The sequence below is a fragment of the Lepidochelys kempii genome, chromosome 8 (genome assembly GCF_965140265.1).
Source record: "Lepidochelys kempii isolate rLepKem1 chromosome 8, rLepKem1.hap2, whole genome shotgun sequence".
Taxonomy (NCBI): Eukaryota; Metazoa; Chordata; order Testudines; family Cheloniidae; genus Lepidochelys; species Lepidochelys kempii.
In genome coordinates, this window is record NC_133263.1 from 45,166,202 (window position 1) to 45,189,662 (window position 23,461).

General features: G+C 44.5%; 1 protein-coding gene across 1 annotated transcript; it reads right to left on the reverse strand.

The window, feature by feature from the left end:
- Positions 1 to 632: 632 nt before the first annotated feature.
- Positions 633 to 22,994, reverse strand: PRDX6 (peroxiredoxin 6). The gene is made up of 5 exons (XM_073356306.1): positions 22,835 to 22,994; positions 16,046 to 16,202; positions 5,589 to 5,735; positions 4,039 to 4,185; positions 633 to 1,623 (listed from the first exon to the last, which is right to left on the reverse strand). Exons 1-5 carry the CDS (start codon positions 22,924 to 22,926, stop codon positions 1,495 to 1,497), a joined length of 672 nt encoding a protein of 223 aa, XP_073212407.1. The 5' UTR covers positions 22,927 to 22,994; the 3' UTR covers positions 633 to 1,494.
- Positions 22,995 to 23,461: the final 467 nt, after the last annotated feature.

Below are 23,461 nucleotides of genomic sequence, written 5' to 3' on the forward strand. Positions count from 1 at the left end.
CTGATGAAATAAGACTAACTGGTATCATCGCTCTTTAAATGTGAATTTGATAACCAAATTCTAACTTTGATTTACAGAATCTTTTCAGGGTAAGTGCTTTATGACTTGTTTTAGCTCCTTTTCTCTTGTGTATCCCCATCAATGACTCTCCAGGCTTTAGCATTTGTTTCTGTTTGCCATGAACTATGCAGGCTGAAGTCTCTGGTTTCCAAACCCCACCCCCTCTTTATTTAAAACTGTTTAAAGTTGGACAGCTTCCAGGTCATGTTAACACCTTTGGCTCTTTTGGCCCTTATACTCCATGGAAATGAATACAGCATCTCCCCAGGGCAAACAAGAGGGTAGGTTCAGCTAGATACAGAAAGTAAGGGTACAAAGGTATGACGTGTAAAGATAATCCTATTATTTGCTTTTGTTGAGGCTCCTGTATTTTGAGATAATTGCTTCATTTACAAAGTTTTATTAGGATGACAAATACTACCATGCTGGCATGAATCCAGAGCTCTGGCTACCTGTGGAAGTCCCCATTGCACAACTCTACCAGGCAAGGCTATGTTATTAATGTATTTTGAGCACTAATGGTGCGTGTTGGCATGCTGAGGTAAGGGGGAGATAAAACACACTACACATACTTCTGGTAAATGCTGCTTTATTTGTTGAACTCCCCCCTCCCAAAAGAAAAAATCGTCAACTATCTAAGCAAAAAACCCCATGAGAAAGACAGGTCTACAATAAAGCCATGTCACTACAGATGCGCCTACAGCTCCTCTAATGCAGCATCGGCTTTGGTAACAAACTTGTCAAAGGCAAGTTTTTGATTAACAAGTTAGAGTAATTTTAGTTCTAAAGGCACATGGCAGCTTGGACAATTCCATGAGCTACCACCCCATCCAATTTTGGCTGCTTATTCAGCAATTCTCACAGCCCAGCTGTAGCTACTTTGATAATCTTTGTCACATTGTGAATCATTATTTGCAGGGGTGCGTCTCATTGTAGGATGGGATCTTTCTTTTGAAGCATGAAGTGTTTCCATCCTGCCCCAGCACCAATATTAAAATAGGAGAGACCCATGAGAACAAGCGTTCATCACTATTACAAATCCATCATCCTCTTCCATATATTAGCAGTTTCCAGTGGAGAAGCACATTTCAGTTTTCTAGCTATAAAGGTGTGTGGAGAGTGAGTACCAAGTAGATGAATAATCAAGAATTTCATATTGTACTGCTGCTGCCCAGCTGGTTTCAAGCAGATAATACAAGGCTGCTGATCACATGGCTTACCAGAACCAGCATCTGCCATGACTCTAATCAACTCTGAGCCAGCCCCAGGATGGCTCCCTGAGAAGCTAACACCAGGCACGGCAGCTGTCAGTTTAACTGGTCTGACAACTACTCCCTGGAGCAGCCTCTGTCTGCCCTTCCCATCCCAAGGTGAACGGCTCTGCTAAAAACCACATGATCGGCAGTCTGGTATCTCTGCTGGCAGCGACTTGCTCTAAGGTTGCGGGGTGTAACGGAGATACTTCTTGCCTGACGGGAGTTCCTTGGTGAAGATTCCTTCAGGAAACAGCTTTTTGGCCTCATCCTCTGGCACGCTGGGAATAACCATGACACGGTCTCCACGCTGGTAAGAAACAGGGAATATTTTAGTGAAGCAGAGAAATCGAGGGACTCTACAAGGTTCCCGTGCTAAGAAGCGAGATTTTAACCTCCCGGACCCCCCCTTTCATTAAGGCCTTAGTCACCGTATACACTGATGTGCACATGCCATCCTCCACACCAGCGTTAAACTTCACCAGTTACAAAAGAGGTGTTACCCCCGCCGAGGCAGGAGTGGAAAATGAATATATGCTTGAGCCCATTGTGCCATATTCAGATGTGCAGCAAGACATCTGGCTGCCATGAAGCCTCTGGGACATATTCAGCAATGACTTGAACGAAGATGGGGTATGCACGAGACAGGCATCAGTAATGTAACTTGGACCAATTCAGCAGTCAGCCGGTGCACAAGACATGTAACACTGCAGCAGCAAAGGAAGGAGGTGCAGCCAGATAAGTAACTTACAGAAGGATGTAAAGGGAAAATAGGGGGACTTCATCTTTACACCTTTGCCTGCTACTTCTCTCCCAACCGGGGAACACGTTACACCAGCTTGCTGAGCAGTTCCTACGCGACAATACAACTCACCTGGTCATCACCACTGATCTGCTCACAAGGAGGAAGCTGACCCCGGGCTAGAAAAGTTGAGCTGCGCCACTGTAAGCACTCTAAGCCGATGGGAGGGAGCTCTGTCGGCTTAACTACTCCCCCCTCCCCTCACGAGCATGGTAGCTGTGTGAGCGGGAGAAGCTCTCCCACAGACATCACACTACCCACACCGGCGCTTAGGTCCATGTCACTTATGTCGCTCAAGGGGGTGACTTTTTCACACCCAAGTGACATAAGTTATACGGCAGTGAGTGCTTGTGTAGACATCACCTAAATCTTCCCAGAGAGGGTAGCATTTCCATTAAGCGCCCCAGCTTTTGTGAATTCCCCTCAAAATAACTCTTCCACAAAGCCACACACCTCAGGCCCGGAGAAGCAGCAAAGAAAACCTTTCCCTTTGATCCTTTATGAACACCCCAGCAATAGGAGCGGTATAAAAACCATGCTCTTTGTATGAATGCACAGGGAACTCCCGCATCACCAGTGCAAAACTGAAGAGTCGGGAGGTGGAAGCTCAGCCAAAGTCATGAGTTCTTTTTGGAAGCTTAGCTGATGCTGTAACACCAAGTAACTAACCCAGTGTCTACTGAGACTTTTACCACACTCCCCAACTACAGGGCATTTCACAGCAGCAGTGAGGACTGAAGCAGGAGGATCGGAGTTCTAAGACGTCAGCCTCTACTAAAGCTAAAAGCAACACTCCATGAGTAGTACAGCTCTATTATCCTTAAGCAGTCCCAAGTCCAAGGCCAGTGATGAACTCTAGCCAGTTCATTAAGATGATAACAAGTCAGAAGGATGCCCATAGCCAGATGGTGGATTTTACCTGCACCAGAAGATCTCACTTTAATAAGGCAGCAGTTACACATAGTGGTACTCAGCTGGGTTTTAAAGAGAGTGCTTCATAATTAGGATGAAAAGAGAGTCTACCCAGTGTTATGCACGACAGGAGAGAGTTGTTTAGTTTAATCATGAAAAGCTATGAAGATTTTTCCGTTAGGAAAAGTGACCTAGATGGGTCTATAAGATACCATGGATCAAACGAGACTTCTCTTTGATACAGATAACGTATGCAAGCATCAGAATGGTCAACTTCTGTAGGACATGGGTCTCCTTTCTCAGATTAAGACAGACAAAACTCCTTTGTGGGCTCTGGAGGACTCCAGATGGTTTGTTTGCAAGAGAGTTTTTTTCTGAAACCAGGGCAGCACTGGGCTCTGCAATTGGCACAACAATTCTGCTTATCATGCACAAGCAGGAGCAGAATCCAGCTCATTCTGCCCTAGCCTTGCAGAGCCCACACTGATAACAGGAGGAAAGAACTTATCATTAAACCAGCCACGTATGACTCTTAACGAGCGCAATGTGGACAGTGCCTTTCAGCAGAGCTGTGTGGAGAAAGATAATTCCGTTTCATGGAGGATTGCGCTATTTTGAGATCTGGTTTGCTCTGGTTAGGAATTAAAACTCAAATTCTCCACCCCAGGGAATGGAGTCCCAGCCCTGGGGCAGTCTGCATGCCTGGATTCCATCGCAACGTCGATGAAATTGGACTGTTGCAACAAAAGTCTGATTTTGCCAAATCAGAAAATTCCGATGAAACATTAGTCAGAATTCTCCCAGCCAGCTCTATTTCTCAGCCTCAAGGAGTGCCCTTAGCATGTCCCAGGATTGCAGGGATTCTCACGATCCACGTCTCTTAACACATCCTCTGTATGATAACTACCTAACTTCACCTTGTCCTGAGAATGGGCAGAGGCTCTAGGAATGGTCCTTCTCTACACCCAGAACTGCCCTACAGCACTGGGTTGTAGCTCTATAGATATTTACCTTCCAGTCCACTGGGGTAGCAACCTTGTTCTTTGCAGTCAGCTGTAGGGAATCCACTACTCTTAGGATCTCATCGAAGTTTCTGCCAGTGGTTGCTGGGTAGAGGATTGACAGTTTCAGCTTCTTATCTGGGCCGAAAACAAACACCTGAACAGCAGAGAGACATAAGGAGCTACTCTGGGAATCTGAATAGAAGAGTAACCTGAATTTATATCAGCTACAAGCATTTAACAGTGTCAGGTAAGCCACATTTCAGTGAGACAGGTATTCCAATATGGATAGTTTCCCTCATCCATCAACCACCACACTGCCTCCTTCAAAGCAATTCCTGCTCCATAGAATCATGGATTATTAGGGCTTGTCTACAATACCTGCTGGATCAATGGACAGCAATCGATCCAGCGGGGAGGGGGATGGAGGGGGGGAGGGTCGATTTGTCGTGTCTATACTAGACACAATCGACAGCCAAGCACTTTCCTGTTGACTCTGGTACTCCATCAGAGGGAGAGGCGCAGGCGGAGTCAACGGGAGAGAGTCAGCCGTCGACTTACCGCAGTGAAGACACCGCGGTAAGTAGATCTAAGTACGTTAACTTCAGCTACTTTACTCATGTAACTGAAGTGGTGTAACTTAGATCAATCCCCGCACTACTGTAGACCAGGCCTTTGGGTTGGAAGAGACCTCAGGAGGTCATCTAGTCCAATCCCCTGCTCAAAAGCAGGACCATCCTTCCTACCCATAATCCCTATACTCTCCCTCTTCTGAAAGGCAGTTGTGGGTCCTGTCCGTTTTAGACTGTAAGCATTTAGGACAGAACAAGTGTTATTTACATTGATGGCACTATGTTTATTATAAAACAGCCTCATCTCTTGTAGAGGAAAGATGCAGCCACATACAAAGGAAAAACGGCCATCTACTCTTATGCAGTATCTAATATTTCAGGTGTGTGGTTTATTTTACTGTGTGGAGCATTACCACCACCTCCCTCTGTGGGTCCCTACCTTGAAAGGGGACAATAATGGTCTTTTAATGTTGGTGCTGGAGGGGAGAAGGAACGTCACAAAACAAATTTTAGGCATCCACAGAGGCCCTCTGCCCCTGTTTAGTTCTACTCCTTGCCCATTTGAGATCCCAGACAAAGAGTGTTACCGATCTCGTCACACTCTCAGCAGGACAAAGGAGCGCAGGATCAGCAAACTAACACGTAGTTGGGAGGCAGAAGCAACTGGCTCCCGGATAGTCTCCCTCATCTGTCTCCCTACCCAACTGAGGGTAGCTATAGCTAGGAGAGGGATCACCCACCCAACCCCCCCCCCCCCGGCAAACCTCAGCGGGACAGGATTCATTGAATTGCTTTGAAGATCTGCTCCATTCTCCAGCCAGTCAGTTACTCTAGTCACTCGTATGCAATGGACTGGTTACTTAGGCTGCTGCACGGGGGTAGTGTGCTAGTATAGACAAGGCACCAGGGGCTTAGGCCCCATGTCATCCAACCCTATTCATGCCCACGCCTGGTCTACACTACTGCCCCACATGCAGCCTGTGCTCACCACACGCGCCGTCAGCGGCATGCCATCCTTGTCCCGCTCGTCTGGGTCCAACATGCCCAGCTGGATTGAAAGGTCCCGCTTTGCATCGGCAATTATGGGAAAGGGGAGCTTCTCTGTGGGCTCATCACCATTGTAAGCATTGATGTCCTGTAGCAGGAGGGGAGAGAAAGCACAGGCATGCTCAGCACTTTCTGAAGACTCAGATCAAAAGGGGAGGGGGGAAAAGAGAAATCCGCTCCAATTTTACGAGCGACACCTCCAGATTTCAATGTATGGATTAACATGGTACTCCTGGGCCAAGGCAATGAGGATTCGTGGCTCAGGCAACCTTAGATTTCTGGGGTGGGGATTCTTTTCTAAACAAGATTTTGAATTCGATTCTCAGTGCTGTAATTACCCATTGGGAGTGACATTAGCAGAGGACAAGAGGGCAGATGTGTGGAGGAACAGGGCTACAGTGTAGAGAGAACTTCTTTCACTTTTACAATTACAGGTACTTGCTCCCTCTCCCATCACCCGCCACCACCACACTGACTGTGTACCTGGTTTCTACCTTTGGTTTCTACCATTTTTAAGCGATAGCCTCACTGTAGTTTGTACAGAGACAAGGAAATGCCTCCCCCAGCACCGATCAGAGCTCTGTCACAAGAGATGGTTTACTGTGATGATCACTGCCTTTAAGTACAGGTTGGTGTTCATTGTAGGATGTGCAAGGAGCTTTATGGGTCACTTGCTCATCCTGTATAACTCAGTCACACTCCGCTGTGGGCTTTCCTTGCCAGTGAGGCTGCCGTTCAGTGCTCTGATGTTACTCTGCAATTAACGTGCACTACTGTTGCAAGAGGAGAGGACATTTTCTTTCCTGTACTTGCCAAACCCCATCAGTCAGTGGCATGCAGGCAGTGGGGAGCAGCCTGGGGAGGTACAGCCGGCACCAAGGGACTAGATTTAGGATCATTACAGTCTCTTACCCAAGATCATGACTCCTATTTTCCTTTACAGAACTTTCCCTGGGGAGGGGAAGAATAGTATAGAAAGAACCTTGAGGCACCAACCAAAGGAACAGAGGGTTGGCCAAACTGGATCAGAGCAGAGGTCCAATTAGTCCAGTATACTGACAGGGGCCAGAACCCAGATGCTTCAGAGGAAGGGGTACACACCCCACCATAGCAGATGTGAGATAATCTGCCCCCATGTTAGGTCATGCCCTAGTCTAATAGTTGAGAGACCGACATAAGTTCCAAAGCTAGAAAAGTTTAATATTCCTTCCAAAAATGTTAGCAGTGATTATAACAGCTCTGGATAGCCTTTGTATCCACATCTCATCTCTTCTAAATCTTACCCCAGGCTTGGTCTCAACAACTTCCTCTGCCAGCAAGATACACAATGAGATTAAATTGTGTATTTCACCTGATCAGTTTTGAATTTGCCCCCTTTTAGTACAGTTGAATGTGCCCTTGTCCGGGTGTAAAGGGACTGGAGGGAGAAATTGAATACTCTGTATGAGCACTAAAGCAGTAGGCAGAATGGACTTGTGCTTCCAAGGACCAGATTTTATTCTGTTGGGGGAGTCCACTGTGAAGAACAACATTACAAACAAACTCTGTTTATCAATATGGACAGAAGACACTGAATTCCTTCATGTCAGCAGGGCCTACAACAGAAGTTGTAGTACATATAGTACAAATGACTGAAGCACTTTAACCTCTGTTACAAACACTATATAAAGAAAGGTTTCAGAGTAGCAGCTGTGTTTTTAGTCTGTATTCGCAAAAAGAAAAGGAGGACTTGTGGCACCTTAGAGACTAACCAATTTATTTGAGCATAAGCTTTCGTGAGCTAAGTGAGCTGTAGCTCACGAAAGCTTATGCTCAAATAAATTTGTTAGTCTCCAAGGGGCCACAAGTCCTCCTTTTCTTTTTATATGAAGAAAGTTACGTTTTACGTAGGCATGTCAATTAATCGCAGTTAACTCACAAGATTAACTCAAAAATTAATCATGATTAATCGCACTTATAACAATAGAATACCAACTGAAATTTATTCAATATTTTTGGATTTTTTTCTACATTTTCAATATTAATTTCAATTACAACACAGAATACGAAGTGCACACTGCTCACTTTATATTATTATTTTTTATTACAAATATATGCACTGTAAAAATGATAAAAGAAATAGTATTTTTCAATTCACCTCATACAAGTACTGAAGTGTAATCCCTTTATCATGGAAGCGTAACTTAGAAATGCAGATTTTTTTGGGGGTACATAACTGAACTTATGACAAATGTTTAGCATATGGGCACGTAAATGCCTTGCAATGCCGGCTACAACAGTGCCATTCAAACACCCATTCTCACTTTCAGGTGACATTGTAAAGAAGAAGCAGGCAGCATTCTCTCCTGCAAATTGTAACCAACCTTGTTTGTCTGAATGATTGGCTGAACAAGAAGTAGGACTGAGTGGACTTGTAAGCGCTAAAGTTTCACATTGTTTTATTTTTGAATGCAGGGTTGTTTTTGTACATAATTCTACATTTGTAAGTTCCACTTTCATGGTAAAGAGACTGCACTACAGTACTTGTATGAGATGAACTGAAAAATATTTTTTTTGTTTTTTACAGTGCAAATATTTGTAATCAAAACTAAATATAAAGTGAGTACTGTACACTTTCTATTATGTTGTAATTGAAATTAACATATTTAAAATAAATGGTATTCTCTTGTTGTTTAAAAAGATTAATCGCGCTGTTAATCACTTGACAGCCCTAGTTTTAAGTAGTACAATGCAACATCAATCAATATCACACTTACAATATGTGCTGAAAGACCCCATATTTTGGGCAAAGTGTTTGAATTGGAGCTCAGATAAAGAGCGCTCACTGATAATGGATGTGAATCGTTCAGTACATGCGATTCCGCACCTCTGAGAATTAAAAAGGTCCCATTACACACAGCTAGAGTCAAATTTAGACCTGGGGTAAGCCGGTACAACACATGCCGATGTCAGTAACAGTTGCACCACTTAGATCAAGGATACGTTCGGCCCCTGTTCTTTAATGGATGGAACTTTGCTCTCTAGTCAAGGCCTAGATCCAGCAATGACACCCAGGACAAGTTACCTGACTATCCTCAGTACTGGCTGGAGAGGGTAAAAAACACAAGAGAGAATGCAGACCAAGTCAGATTCGAATGGAAAATGCAATGCACATTTGCTGGGAAAAAATTATACCGTATCCACCCCACCTAGCATTAACCAAGGCCGTCAGTCTAATTTTCAGGGCAGGTTTAAAATAGCTCAGTGGTGCACAGTTTGCCTGGGCAGTGCGCTCCAAACACAGCTATTATTAACTCAAGTTTTCCAGGTCACTAATGTACAGTTATCTCCCTGATACAATTTCACTACCAGCATGGACAGGGCCTTAACAGTTCCATTTCTATTTTCCATGGACTCTCTGCCCCCTCTGGAACCGGGCACAGACAGCTCTTGGGACTTCAAGGCAGCAGAGTGAACAAGGCTATTTTTAAAAAGCAAGTTTTAAGGTTTTGGAATGGAAAAGACAGGTGAACAAGGAGACTATTAGGAACCCGTAAGAACAACTTATCTTCCAGGCCTGGCTGTGATGGGGTGTTCAGCTCATGCTTGCCCTGAAAGGGTTAATGAAGACAAAGAAGGGGGCTAATTAACCCAACAGGCTGGCAGCTGAGAGATGGCTAAGTAATCCCCTGACTGAGTGAGGGAGGCCAGCTAAGGAGGAATCAGCTAGATTGGGGTTATAAAGGCAGGAAATTCACAGCAGAAAGGGGACTGCAGTCACTCCCTGGGAGAGCGGAAGTGTGTTTGGGCTGGAAAACCCAGAGAGAGAGAGAGAGAGAGGAAGGTAGGAGAGGGCTCAGGGAAAGGCAGTGAAGCTTAGAAGGGAACAGACTTTGATTGCTGGCTGGAGGGTCCCTGAGCTGGAACCTGGAGTAGAGGGTGGGCCTGGGTTCCCCTGTCTGTCAAGTCCTTTCCAAGTCCCATTTAAAAATGTATTTATATAGTTTGTAGTGACTTGCTTAGTGTTTACGCAGCATAGTAAGAGCAGAGCCACTGTGCCAATTATAGTTTGTAGAACTGCAAAAAGTCTGAGGCAAACAGACCATGTTTTCCCAGAACAGCAGCTCTCTTGCTACCAGCACTGAACTATTTCTCCCGTTTTCATCGGAGTCTCCCACACAATATCAGTATCTATGTGAAGACTGATCCTTTGGTTATGTGTCACAGCCAACTCTTTATTGCCATAAACCTAATGCGGTGCTAATTCCTCAAGGATATTTTAAATTTGTTTGTTACCACTCAACTCCTAATGAGTCTGGAAAAGCCTCTCTATATTCTCTTTATGCTACTCTAAGACTTCTACAATTCCCACAGCATGGCAACAATATTTTATACAATTAGACAGATGTCTTGTTACTACTATTTATATCTTGTATAGAATTAAGCTGTGAGCTTTTGGGGGCTGAAATAATCTTTATCTCTACTGCAGCCTCCTAGCTAGAGCTGTGTGAATAATTGGGTTTGGGTTTTTCTGGTTTGGTGGCTAAACAAGGTGGAGCGTTGTTTTGGTTTCACCCAAAACAAAATGCAAGTTGGTTTGGGTTGTTGTTTTTTTTTTTTGATGAACTGAAGTTAAAAAAAATTCAAGTTTGACCAGAATCTAACATTTTGTTTCACAAACAGTGTTCCGTTTGATGTTTTTACTTTTAAAAAAACTAAAATTAAAAAAAACAAACAAACAAACCACACACACTTGTTGTGGGTGCAGTAAAACAGAAATGTGCTAGGAGTAGAGCTGGGTGAAATCCTTCAGACAAAGCAGCACAGATTCAGGTTGACAAACATTTCACAAATTGGTGTTTAATTTGCTGAGTTGTTTCTGTTGGAGGGAAAAGTAAATTGTGGATTCTTTGTAATTTGAACTTTGAAGTCTTTAAACCACGATTTGAGAACGTCAGTAACTCAGCCAGAGATTAGGGGTCTGTTACAGGAGTGGGTGGGGGAGGGTCTGTGGCCTGCAATGTGCAGTAGGTCAGGTTAGATGATCATCAAGTCTGTGAGTCTAAACAGAGTGCTGCTCTATAAAGGGATCTAGAAAGCTCACTGAACGGACTGTTCAATCCAGAGCAAGAGAGTCTCCAAATTTAGAGTCTGACAGGGTGCCTAAACCAAGTCCTACCTTTCCTCTGGCCTTTCATACCCTCTCACCACAAGAGTCATCAGCAAGGTACTGGCTGCGCTAGTCCCTGTTTGGTGTTGCGCTGTCGGTCAGTCTTTGGACTGGATTATTCTCTTTTAATTAAAGGATTGTGGCTTTTCTGAACCATTGTAAATCCCCAGGCACCTCATGAAATTCTGTATGAAAAAAAGTGAACTGGCTTCACGGGAAGTCTGGAGGGTAAAGTGCACAACTGCCAGTTTCTCCAGTTTATTTTTAGCAGCAAAGTCCTGAGATCTAAGTTTACTCTATAGCCTGGTGTGATGTGCAGCGAGCGGTTTAGTGGATGAAGACATGGCATTCTGGACTTTCATCTAAGTCTACGAGGCACGTGGCAGGAGTCCAGAAAAAGCTTCAAGAAAATGATTTGGTGGCTGCAGTCCAGTCTAGCAGGGGCAGCTTCCTGCATTACAACTTACACTGTGTTTGGCATTCAGAGAGCAAGGGCTAATTTGACAATAAATGCACCGGCTTGCCTGGAAAGAGGTCTCACCCATTTCTAGATCCAGGCAGCCCATCACTAACGTAATGAACCAATAAAAGGAAGCTGCTAGATGGATTCATAGGCATGCAGCATTATCCCGCATCATTCCACAAAGCTTCAAAGTCTCTCCATCAAAACTGAAAAACAAAATTAAACTCCACTATAGCCATCTCCACTGTTTTGATATAGGTAAATATTCTTGTTTCTATTACAGCCCCTGAAATGTATCCAGTTTAGAGCTGTTGATGCTTCCCAGAAATAATTCCATGATATTTTTCCTTTCCTCACCTGTTTATTGAAAGATTATTAGCATGATTATTTGTTTTGAGAGATCTGCTCCAGAAGGAGCCAATCCTTTTCATGCAAATACCCCTAAATGAGAGTAAAACAAAGAGGAGAAGCAGCACAGAAGCAGCAATATCTAAGACAGAACCACCGCTAAACAGTTCAGAGGTTCAAAATGCTTTAAGTGACCCATCAGATACATAACTCTGGATCAATCAAGTGTCTTCATTCAGGAAAAGCTGAGCCTGGAGGAAGAATCCACAGGATTTAGTTATGACTTCTGAGAAGCTAAGTCATTCCAGTCTCTCCCCTACTGCCACAGAGCTTCATAAAAAGTAACTGCAATCTTCACCTTTCAATGCAGTGAAACAATCCAAGGCTCTTTCAGCTCCCCTATACACTGGTATTTCCCTCTGTCCAAGTTAAAATAAGCCGGTGTCAGTGAAGCGAATGGCAGTAGGCTTTTCTCACCTGAAGATGCTGAGGGTAGTTGGGCTGAGACAGCAATGAAAAACAGGACCATCGATGCCTGCTAAGGTAATAATAGCATCAGATGTTGGTGATCACTGCAGTGATCATTTAGCTTGGGGAGTGAAGATCTCACTTTCTGAAAGCTATTTATCACTTGCTTACATCAGCAGAACATCAAATACTGAAATTTTCCTTCTGATCACTTAATTGAAAGATGAAAATATGTTTTCACTGACTGCATATAAAGACTACTACAGCTTGTGAGTGGGCAGGCAAGTTATAACCTGACTGATGCCACTGACATTAGACTACTAGAGAACAAGCTCCGTTGGTACAAGAGGGAAACGTCACTTCTGCATATATAAAATGGGACACTGACTGTATAGCAAGTTGAACCATAATTTATATAACTTCAGCGCTTCTTCTCCAGTTATCACAAAGCTCTTCATAAGCATTAATGAATTAACATGGGGCTGGACAGGACCTTGAAAAGTCATCAAGTCCAGCCCCATATGCTGTGGCAAGACCAAGTAAACCTAGACCGTCCCTGACAGGGGTTTGTCCAACCAGTTCTTAAAAGCCTCCAATGATGGGGATTCCACTGCCTCCCTTGGAAGCCTATTTCAGAGCTTAATTTAAGGGCTGTTATAAATAGGATGGTGATCGATTGTTGTCCAAATCCACTGAAGGTAGGACAAGCAGTAATGGGCTTAATCTGCAGCAAGGGAGATTTTGGTCAGATATCAGGAAACACTTCCTAACTAAGGATAACTCAGTATCGGAACAGGTTACCAAGGGAGGTTGTGGAATCCCCATCGTTGGAGGTTTTTAAGAACAGACTGGAAAAACACCTGTCAGAGGGTCTAGGTTTACTTGGTCCTGCCTCAGCGCAGGGGGGCTGAAATAAATAACTTCTTGAGGTCCCTTCCAGCCCGACACTTCTATTTTTAATCCAAAGAGAAAAGTTTGCTGGACAATAGCAGCACAGATTGAGAAAACTGACTCTTTAGCTAAATTATGCTCCTTCTCTAATCTCCTTTTTGTTAGATCTAGTTACGAAAGAAGCTGCAATTTAAAGGGCAATCCTTACTTCATAGGCCTCAGTCTAGGATTTCATGCAGTCTGCCTTTGTCTAGACAGATGATGACCAGCTTTCATCTACAAACCAGTTTGCTATCTCTGGTCATTAAAGCTGTCTGCTGTGTTCAACAACTGAGCAGGGGTCTCTTGGTGCTTTGCTCCTGGCTTGTTGCTTACAGACGAGCTGAATTGTGATCATCCCAGTTCAGTGCTCTGGGTCTCCAGCATTACCCTAATCACTTCTCTAGTTCTCCTGGGATCTATCCTGGCATTTCAACAGTTTAATGACCAGAGGAACATAGACATGTAGATTGTCTCCAGTATCAAATGTAGAAAGATGATTCCAAAATCAATCAGTTGTCTTTGCTTCTGTTAAGAACAGCCTTCCATACTTCGTAAGTTAGATGCTAACAAGAAAGAGCTGTAACCCACTGGAGCATCCCACTGGTGTTTTATCATCTCTCCCTCACTAATCCTGTCTCTGATGCAGCAGGGCTCTTTTCCACTTACTTCAAAAGCTCATAGTCCCAGTGTGACCCTCTACTCTCAAACTCACATTAACCAACTGGTGAAGGTGTCATGCCATTGTCTTAGAGTCAGCTGCTGTTTATGACTCACACCATCCCTACCAGGATGCTAAAACTGAGCAGTCTGATTCAAATCCTAGTTCATTTTCCTTTTAGGAACCATTTTGAAGCCTAATCTCTAGTTTCCAGTGGAATCTTGTGCACATTAAACAGACATTTCAAAGTTTTCTATAATGCTGTACATCTATAGGCTGCTTCAACAGTGAGACAATCTCCCAGTTCATGAGAATTGGCAACATTTGCTAGAGCCACCCACGAACAGAACAGCAGTGACTGCTGGAGACCAATATTCAGCTGCATTGGTAGAACTCTGTGGGGACGGAGGACTGGAAGAGCTGGGGTTATTGCAAGTCAGGATTGAAATGTGTTCACAAGAGCTGAGAGGAGAAGTTATTCATAGATTTTAAAGCAAGGATTATGATCTTAGTCTGACCGCCTGCATAACAGGCCATAGACTTTCACATAGTAATTCCTGCCTCAAGCGTGTAACTTCTGATTGAACTAGAACAGAGCTTTCAAAAAGGAAACATCCAATCTTTCTTTAAGACTTCAAGTGACACAGAAGCTACCACATCCCTTGGTAAGTTGTTCCAATAGTTAGCCTCCCTCAAACATTTGCACTGCATTTCTAGTCTGAACTTCTCCGGCCTCCCACTTCCAGACACAGAATCTTGTTCTGCCTTTTGTCCTGTGGATTAGAGTCCTCTCTTAGATAAACCTTCTCGCTGTAGGGACTTCCAGAAGATGATCAAAGCACCTTTAGTCTTCTCTTTGATAAGTAGATTGAACGTCAAAGCTCATTAAAAAGCACATTTTCCAGACCTGAAATCACTCGTAGCTCTTTTCTAAACCCTGTCCAATATTTCCACATCTTTTCTGAAGTATTGATACTAGCACGGTGCACAATATTTCAGTAATGGTCTCACTATAGTCCTATACAGACATAACACCACTTCCCTATTCACACTCATTTTCCAACTTACGCCGCAAAGGATAATTTCAGCTCTCTTGACCAGGCACCACATTGGGAGTGCACGTTCAGGTGGCTATCAACCACAACCCTTTTCTCAGTCTAACCTGCAGGTCTCAGCAATTGCTGACTTTTCTCTGAGGGCATCATTTTGTTCCCATACACATTAGGAAACTCCCTCCTGCCTAGCTCCTAATTTGAAGGAATTTTGTGCTGCAAGAATGATTAGGATGCCATGAACACTGGACTATAACAAGAGTGATTAAGGCAGCATTAAGGAAGTGACTAATACAAAGCCATACTCCTTTCCATATGGTGGAGGCAGAGCCTTAGCTTCAAAGCTTGACAATCAACCACTTCAAGAACGAAAAGAAAAGGTGAGGGATAGACAGGGCAGAGCTGAGCCAGCTGAGTCATATCCTCTAATAAAATTACAAATATCTGCACTCTGATCAAAATACTGAGCCCACTGATCAGGCATGGGAGAGAGTCAAAACAAACAAAAAAAACCCTACAAGCAGCAAAGATTTCTGAGACCCAGAACCTGGGGTGGAGGTAGAGTAGTGACGAAAAGGTGTAGCCTGGCCAATTGTTTAACTACACTGACAGTTTGTTCTTAAAAATGTTCTAGAGACTGAATTTAGCCACATTTATTGTCTAAATACAAAGCAGCACAATATGAAAAAGGGACAGAAGTACCTTCGTTCCGGGAAGCAAATTCTCGCAGCATGTTCACATTATGTAAAAGGTGTGCTTCAAAGTCATGAATGTCAGCTGGTAGTATTTACAGTGTGATTTTTACAAGTTTCAAGACTCTTTATACTTAATTAAAAATCCAACCCACCAGTTCCTTAACTTGTTGTTCTGTTCCTTTCTTAGCTGTTTAAATACTACATCCCAAACTAGTTGGGTGTAGAGGTACAACCTAACCTGCGCTAGCATATGCCTTTCGTGTATTGTGGCTTTGATAGGCTTCCTGTTTTCTAATGACAAAGTTGCCTTCAGCTTTGCAGTGTTGTGGGATACTTGGTATGGGTGTACAGAACTGAAGGGAGAGCAGAGTACATTCAGTTAACATAACTTTCCAACACACATCTATTTATATTTTAATACCATACACATACCCATTAATGTGGTGTATACTACACCTACCATATGTATTGGCAACGAGTGTATGTCTGTCAGTCAGTCAGTGGCTTTATTCCATTAGTGTGCTTATGTTACAAAGCAAGACCAACCCTTCTGCATGCTAGTAATAATACAGGCAGTTATTCAGGGCTCCCTCACAGAGTTCCCTGCTGCCAACTCTTCACCCCCAGCATACCTTACTCCAGGCGAGATGGTCACTAACGTCATCAATAGAGAGGGCTATCATTTTAACGTTGCGCTTTTTGAACTCAGGGGCCAGCTTTGCTGCTCGACCCAGCTCAGTGGTGCAGACGGGAGTGAAGTCACGGGGATGAGAGAAGAGGATGCCCCATCTGAAAGGGAACAGAATGGAGAACAGCAACAGAATGAGCCCAGATTCTGATTAGGAATCTGTTAGACACACGGAGAAATACCTAGCTGCAGATGGTATTTTAAGCTTGCTGGCCTCAGGAATTAAGTGCACTGTTCATCTCCTCATCAATTGAGCAAGGAATTCCTTTAAGAGATCCTCCTTGTGTCTCCATCACTGTAAGAGGCTGAGGTGAAGCAAATCTTGCAGAATGACCCTTCAGGCTTTTAGAACTCTTCTCCCCAATCCTCACTCTTCATTCTCATCTCCCTGTTTTGCCTCTCCACATTAGCTTAATGATGCCCACAGTTCACATGTCATCATATCAAAAGATAATAAACTAAAAAACTTTAAAGTGATTTGTCTCCAGTGGCTGCCACTTCCACTCCCATCCTCCAGGACAAACGTTGCATTTCTTTGTCAAGTAGAATCACCATAAAGTTAATGCCGATGTATACAGTATACTCGTTAGACCTTTTTAGTGCCACTGGAACAAGACTCCGCTACTAAGTCACCTGAATTAACATCCTGAAAGGGTCACTGATATTTTACAACCTCAATTATTACCTTCTGTGTAGTTTTCATCTGGTCAGTCACCTCTAGATGGGGACACCCCTTCAAAATAAGGTGCTGGGTCTTGTCCTGGCCTAGTTTGTTATACTGAACCTCAGAATAGTAGTAGTTAGCAGCTATGTGCCGTGATGGCTCTAGGTTCTGGTGTGATAAATAATACCTAGCTCTTACATAGTACTTTTTATCAGTAGATATTAAAGTGCTTTATAAAGGTGGTCAGTATACCTGAACCTCTTTTACAGATGGGCAAACTGAGGCATGCAGAGGGGACATGACTTGTCCACGCTCACCTATCAGGCCAGTGGGGTGGGGTGAGGGGGGTCTCCTGCATCCCAGTCCATTGCTCTATCCACCAGGCCACATCACCTCCCCATTGATAAGCTGGGAAGGACCGTTTTAAAATAAATAAGTAAATAAATAAATAAATGGGGAAACAACCCACATAAGCACTATTACAAAGAGTCTTCAGAGATGAAGAACTTTCTGTAAGTATGACTCAATAATTAAAAAGGAAGAAGTAAGCATTTCTTAGAACACTTTTAGCTAGGTAACTGGGATCTCCATAACGGCTAAAAGTGACAGGACCTCATGCCGTGAGCTCATTAGTAATCCCAACATCAAGTTTCTCTAAGAAAAATCCTGACCCCAGATACATACAGTACTTGCCACACAGCATTTTTTTTACTTGACCCACAGTAGACATGAAACACATTAGTCCACACTAGCCTGTGCAGCCTCCACCTTATTTGATCTGCACCAGCAGTGTTTACCCAGGGACAAAACAAGTTACAGTTTAGCTCATAGATCTGAATTACTGTGTGATGAGCATGGTAGTTAGGGGAGTTTATGGCTTTGCACCTTTTTATTACTGTATATTATCTGGTGAAAACTACCCAGCTAACTTGTAACAACACTGAAATATAAAAACTCAAAACTGTTGTAGAGATAAGGCAGAAAATCTGCCAAATTTGGCTATTATAGACTTGCTAATTTTCAAAATATGCCATGGGGAGCAACGTAAAATTGAAAGTAACTCCCAATTGCACTTCCTTTTAGGGCTGTCTCATGATTAATCACACTGTTAAATAGATGGTATTCTATGATAGTTTAACTATTTTTGGAGGTTTTCTACATTTTCAAATATATTTATTTCAGTTACAACACAATGCAAAGTGTACAGTGCTCACTTTATATTTATTTTTTATTAAAAGTATTTGCACTGTAAAGAATAGTATTTTTCAATTCACCTAATACAAATACTGTAGTGCAATAACTTTATCATGAAAGTACAACTTACAAATGTAGAATTACGTACAAAAAAGTGCACTCAAACAAAACAATGTAAAATTTTAGAGCCTAGAAGTCCCCTCAGTCCTACTTCTTGTTCAGCCAATCACTCAGACAAACAAATTTGTTTACATTTTCAGGAGATAATGCTGCCCACTTCTCATTTACGTCACCAGAAAGTGAGAATAGGTGTACTCATGGTACTATTGTAGCCGGCGTTGCAAGATATTTATGTGCCAGATGCTAAAGATTTATTATGTCCCTTCATGCTTCAACCACCATTCCAGGGGACACACATCCATGCTGATGATGGGTTCCGCTCAGTAATGATCCAAAGCAGTGCAGACCAAAACATGTTCATTTTCATCATCTGAGTCAGATGCCATCAGCAGAAGGTTGATTTTCTTTTTTGGTGGTTCGGGTTCTGTAGTTTCTGCATCAGAGTGTTGCTCTTTTAAGACTTCTGAAAGCATGCGCCACATGTCATCCCTCTCAGATTCTTAAATCTTGGGTCGAGTGCTGTAGCTATCTTTAGAAATCTCACATTGGTACCTTCTTTGCGTTTTGTCAAATCTGCAGTGAAAGTGTTCTTAAAATGAAGAACACGTGCTGGGTCATCATCCGAGACTGCCAGAACATGAAATATATGGCAGAATGCAGGTAAAACACAGAGCAGGGGACATTAAACTCCTTGGGGGATAACTGGGTCACAAATTTAATTAATGCATTTTTTTTTTACGAGTAGCAGCATGGAAGCACATCCTCTGGAACAGTGGCCAAAGCATGAAGGGGCACATGAATCTTCAGCACATCTGGCACATAAATAATGCTGGCTAAAAAAGTGCCATGCAAAAACCTGTTCTTATTTATAGTGTCACCAGACAGTGAGAAGAGGGGCAGCATTATCTCCTGTAAATGTAAACAAACTTTTTTATCTTAGCAATTGGCTGAACAAGTAGGAGGACTGAGTGGACCTGTAGGCTCTAAAATTACACTTTCATGACAAAGAGATTGCACTACAGTACCTGTATGAGGTGAACTGAAAAAATACTAATTTCTTGTTTATCATTTTACAGTGCAAATATTTATAATCAAATATATACACTTTGATTTCAGTTACAACACAGAATACAATACACCTCTACCCTGACATAATGCGGTCCGATACAACGCGAATTTGGATAGAACGTGGTAAAGTAGTGCTCCGGGGAGCGGGGCTGCTTTACCTTGTTATATCTAAATTTGTATTACCGCAAGCAGTTCCTCTGCACCTCCCCCCCATTACTTGCCATGGCCCCCCCGCCCCAGCTCACCTCTGCTCTGCCTCCTCCCCTGAGCACGCTGCAGCTCTGCTTCTCCCCCCTCCCAGGCTTGCCAGGCCAATCAGCCTGGGAGGGGGGAGAAGCGGCGCTGTGGGGTGCTTGTGGGAAGAGGCGGAGTGGAGGTGAGTGGGGGGGGTGCAGAAAGTAAGGGGGGGCAGAGGAACCATTCCCCGCCCCAGCTCGCCTCCGCCTCCTCTCCTGAGCGCGCCACCGCCACTCTGCTTCTCCCCCCTCCATTCCAGGCTTCCCGTGCCAAACAGTTGATTGGCGCGGCAAGCCTGGAAGGGAGGGAGAAGTGGAGCAGCGGCGGCACGCTTAGGGAAGGAGACGGAGGCAGAGCAGAGGTGAGCTGGGGCGGGGAGCGGTTCCTCTCCCTACTCCGATACAACGCGGTCTCACCTACAAGACGGTAAGATTTTTTTGGCTCCTGAGGACCGCGTTATATCGGGATAGAGGTATCGATATGAAAATGTAGAAAAACATCCAAATTAATTTTTTTTGGAGTTAATTGCATGAGTTAACTGCAATTAATTGACAGCTCTACTTTCTTTGCTTATTTAGCTGACTGAGTGGTGCAGAATGAACTATGCTCAAATAGTTTGTAGTCCAGTAGGAATACCTCCAAAGGTCAAATGCTGAACTGCATGTACAGAGGGTAACAGGCTGAGGATTACGAAAACCCATGACTGTGCCTAGAAACCCAGCAATGGATTTTGAAGAGTGGTGCATTTACAGGAATCTGATTTTATGGATATTCCCTTCTCTGGCGCGCACACACACACACACACACACACACACACAGACAGACTAGCTGGGGCTCCTGGCCGGTGTCTTGATCCTCAATAACAGGGTTTTTTTTGTTTGTTTGTTTTTTTAAAATAGAGGGATTTTTAGATCTGACTGCATCCAAAAGCCACCATCCTACACATCCAAACGAGACCAGTATAGCAAACCTCAGTCTGTTCCATCCCCCAAGCTCAGTCAGCTGACAGGACACCCATTTGTATCTGACAGAAGCCAGGTAAATTATTCTGATATGTAAATGTGAACCCTAGTCCCAAAGGAATCTGGATTTTTTTAAATTTACTTCCCCCGCTACTTAGATGAACTCTGTGCGCTTCATTTCCACCAGCACCGCCTACCTATAACATAGGATAATGGTCTTATCCCTCCCTTGTAAAGTGCTTTGAAATATACTAAGCATTGCTAAGTTTTGTCTAGAGATTGGGCTTGGAATGGAATCAATTCACTCCACCGTTGCTAATCTTGGGATAAAAAACGACAACCCAAGTTTACAGAAAACTTTGCTCCTCAACAATGCCTTCCATGCAAGGAACTCAAAGGGCTTATCTACACTTAAAATGCTACAGCAATACACCTGCGCTGCTGTGGCATTTCAGTGTAGACACTACCTCTGTAGATGCAGGTAATCCACCTCCCCAAGCATTCTTTCAACGACTGAGCATTGTCTACCTGGGGATTTAGGTCGGCATAACACCACTGCTCAGGGGTGTAGGTTTCTCACACCATTGACGGATGTAGTTAAACCCTAATATTCTAGTGTAGACCAGGCCAAAGTACTGCAAATACAATAATGAACTGAGATCATACCCCTAAGAGGTAGCACACATGTCACAGATAAGGACACTGAAGCTCTGGGAAGTCAAGTCACAGGAAGGGTGTGATAGAATAAAGAGAACCCAGTTTGATTCCCAGTATCCTGCGATGAGTGCTAGAGCAGTGGTGCCTAGTCTGTGACCCTGGAGGGCAATTGTGATAAGCAGAACATTTGTTTGATTATGAATGGAAAGCAAATACCCTAAGCTGTGCCCTGAGCCTCTGCATCAGTCCTGCTGCTACCTGAGGGAAATGTGGTGCATGGCCTCCCACCAGTCTCCCACAGCCCAAGGAGCAGCGCCAGGAGCATTCCCATAGTCCTGTCCCTCCCCTTGGCTGTCTGCTGCCCTTTTGAAATAATATATTTGGCCCTCAGGTGGCAAGCTTTGGGCACTACGGCAACAGACTGTTTCCTCATGGAATACATGAGCACAGACCATTTCAAAACCATCCCCTTCTGCAGGGCTGGCTTTTGTGCTGCCATCAAACTCCACTAAGGGACCAGCAGCAGTCCAGTGACAGTCAATCACAGTGGCTTCTCCAGCTCAAATCAAGTCACACAACGGTGGCCCTACCCAGTGTAGAGATTTCATCTTTTTACTATCCCTACTTCCTTCACTACCAAATCTAATACGTTTCCTTTTATTCCACCATTCAGGGCACCTGACAGCGCATGGTGCTATGCGAACTGTCTCCAGCAGCATAGTTCCTCTACTTACTCTCTCAAATCTTCTTTAATTTCATGCCACCAGATTATGTTGAAAAATTGCTGCCTTTTAATGCCCTACCAGGAAACTGCCGTCATCCCAGACCCATAAAACGCATCTGAAATGACTGTTACTATAATTTCAGATGAACAAACATTGGACATTAGATATTGAACAAACTGGCACAGCAGCGTCTTTTTATTTCAGTCACACTGCTTTGGGGGCTGAGGTTGTTCTACAGATAGCATGAAAGTTAACAGTCTTTTATACGTCCCCCTTGGGGAAATGGGGTATAAAGATACAGATTTGTTTCCAAGTTCCATTGTCTGATCTGTTTGCCTTTTTTGTTATTTAATATGAGTAATCGGACATGAAATATTAGAGCTTGTTGACACAAGGTCAGAAATGACTCAGCTGTTTCAAAGCCTACATGGGATCCTGTTCTTTCCAAATCCCACACTGGTTCATACCAGTAAGTGTCATCCTCGGAGACTGAGCAACTGGCCTGATAACATATGTTCTGGCAACGTGGGCACAGCCCTTTGTATTTCACACTACAGCATGCTCCCTATTAGCGTTATGGAAGACACATGAGCTTTAGACTGAATAGTAACTATGGTGAGCTAAATCCTCAGTCCCCTTTTAACTACTGTACTTGCTGTGTTCCACTGATGAACAACAGACAGTCTAGCGGTCCTATGCAGAGTTCCCCAGGAAGGTACGTTACGCATGGAGCTGTCGACTGTGAAAATACTGGCCTATAGGAGTCTTACTATGGAAATACCTCTTTCAAACTTCAAGGGATTGCCAGACAGCTTAGTCCCAACATTTAGGATTTGTAAGAAATGTTGCAGAAACAAACAGTCAGCCATTATCCCCTCCCCGCCAGAGAGGAAAAGAGCCCAGCCACTTCTTCCCCCTCACCTCCTAGCCCTATAACCCCCCAGAGAGAAGGAGAGAGGAACCCCCCCAAAGCCTCTTAACCCTATAGCTCCGCCTAGAGAGAGAAGGAAGAGAAGCCAGCCCACCCCCGCAGACCTCGAAAGCCGGGGCGGTGGGGGTCTCTGTCCCCTACCCCGGGCCCCCCCGACACGGCCGGCGCCACTCACGAGTCTCCCAGGAAGTCGTGGAAGCGGATGCGGCCGTGCGTGGTGTCCACCTCGAAGTTGGGGGCCTCGTCCCCCAGCAGCAGTCCCGGCATGGCTGTCGGCCTGACTCCCCGCGGGCGACGTGCTGGAACTGCGGCGGCGGCGGCAGCCGATACAGCCTCCTGCAGGGGGCGGGGCCCGGTTGCCGCAGGCGGGGCGGCCACTGATTTGTAGCGGAAGGAGCAGATCGCGCCTTGCAAGGTGCGCAGCTAGTGGCTAGAGCAGCGGCCCCGGGGCTAGGACGCCTGGGTTCCAATCCCGGCTCGGCCCCTGGCAAGTCACGTCACTCTGTGTGTCTAGCGTGCAAGCCCTCGAAACAGGGGCTGTCTCTTGTCACGTGTTGGGGTCGCATCTAGCCTAGTGGTCCCCAACATTTTCCATCACGCCCCCCCATTAACGGTAATGGAACCTGTGCGCACCCCCCACCATGATTGGAAGCCTGGAGCTGAGGCAGGAGGCTGGGGGGCTGGGAGAGGGCCAGGGCTGGAGCCCAAGCTGGGGCTGAGTCAGGGCTGGGGGCAGAGTGGAACCCAGAGTTCTGGGTGGCACTCCCTCCTGCCCTCCGTGTCGGCCCGCCCAGATCCTGGT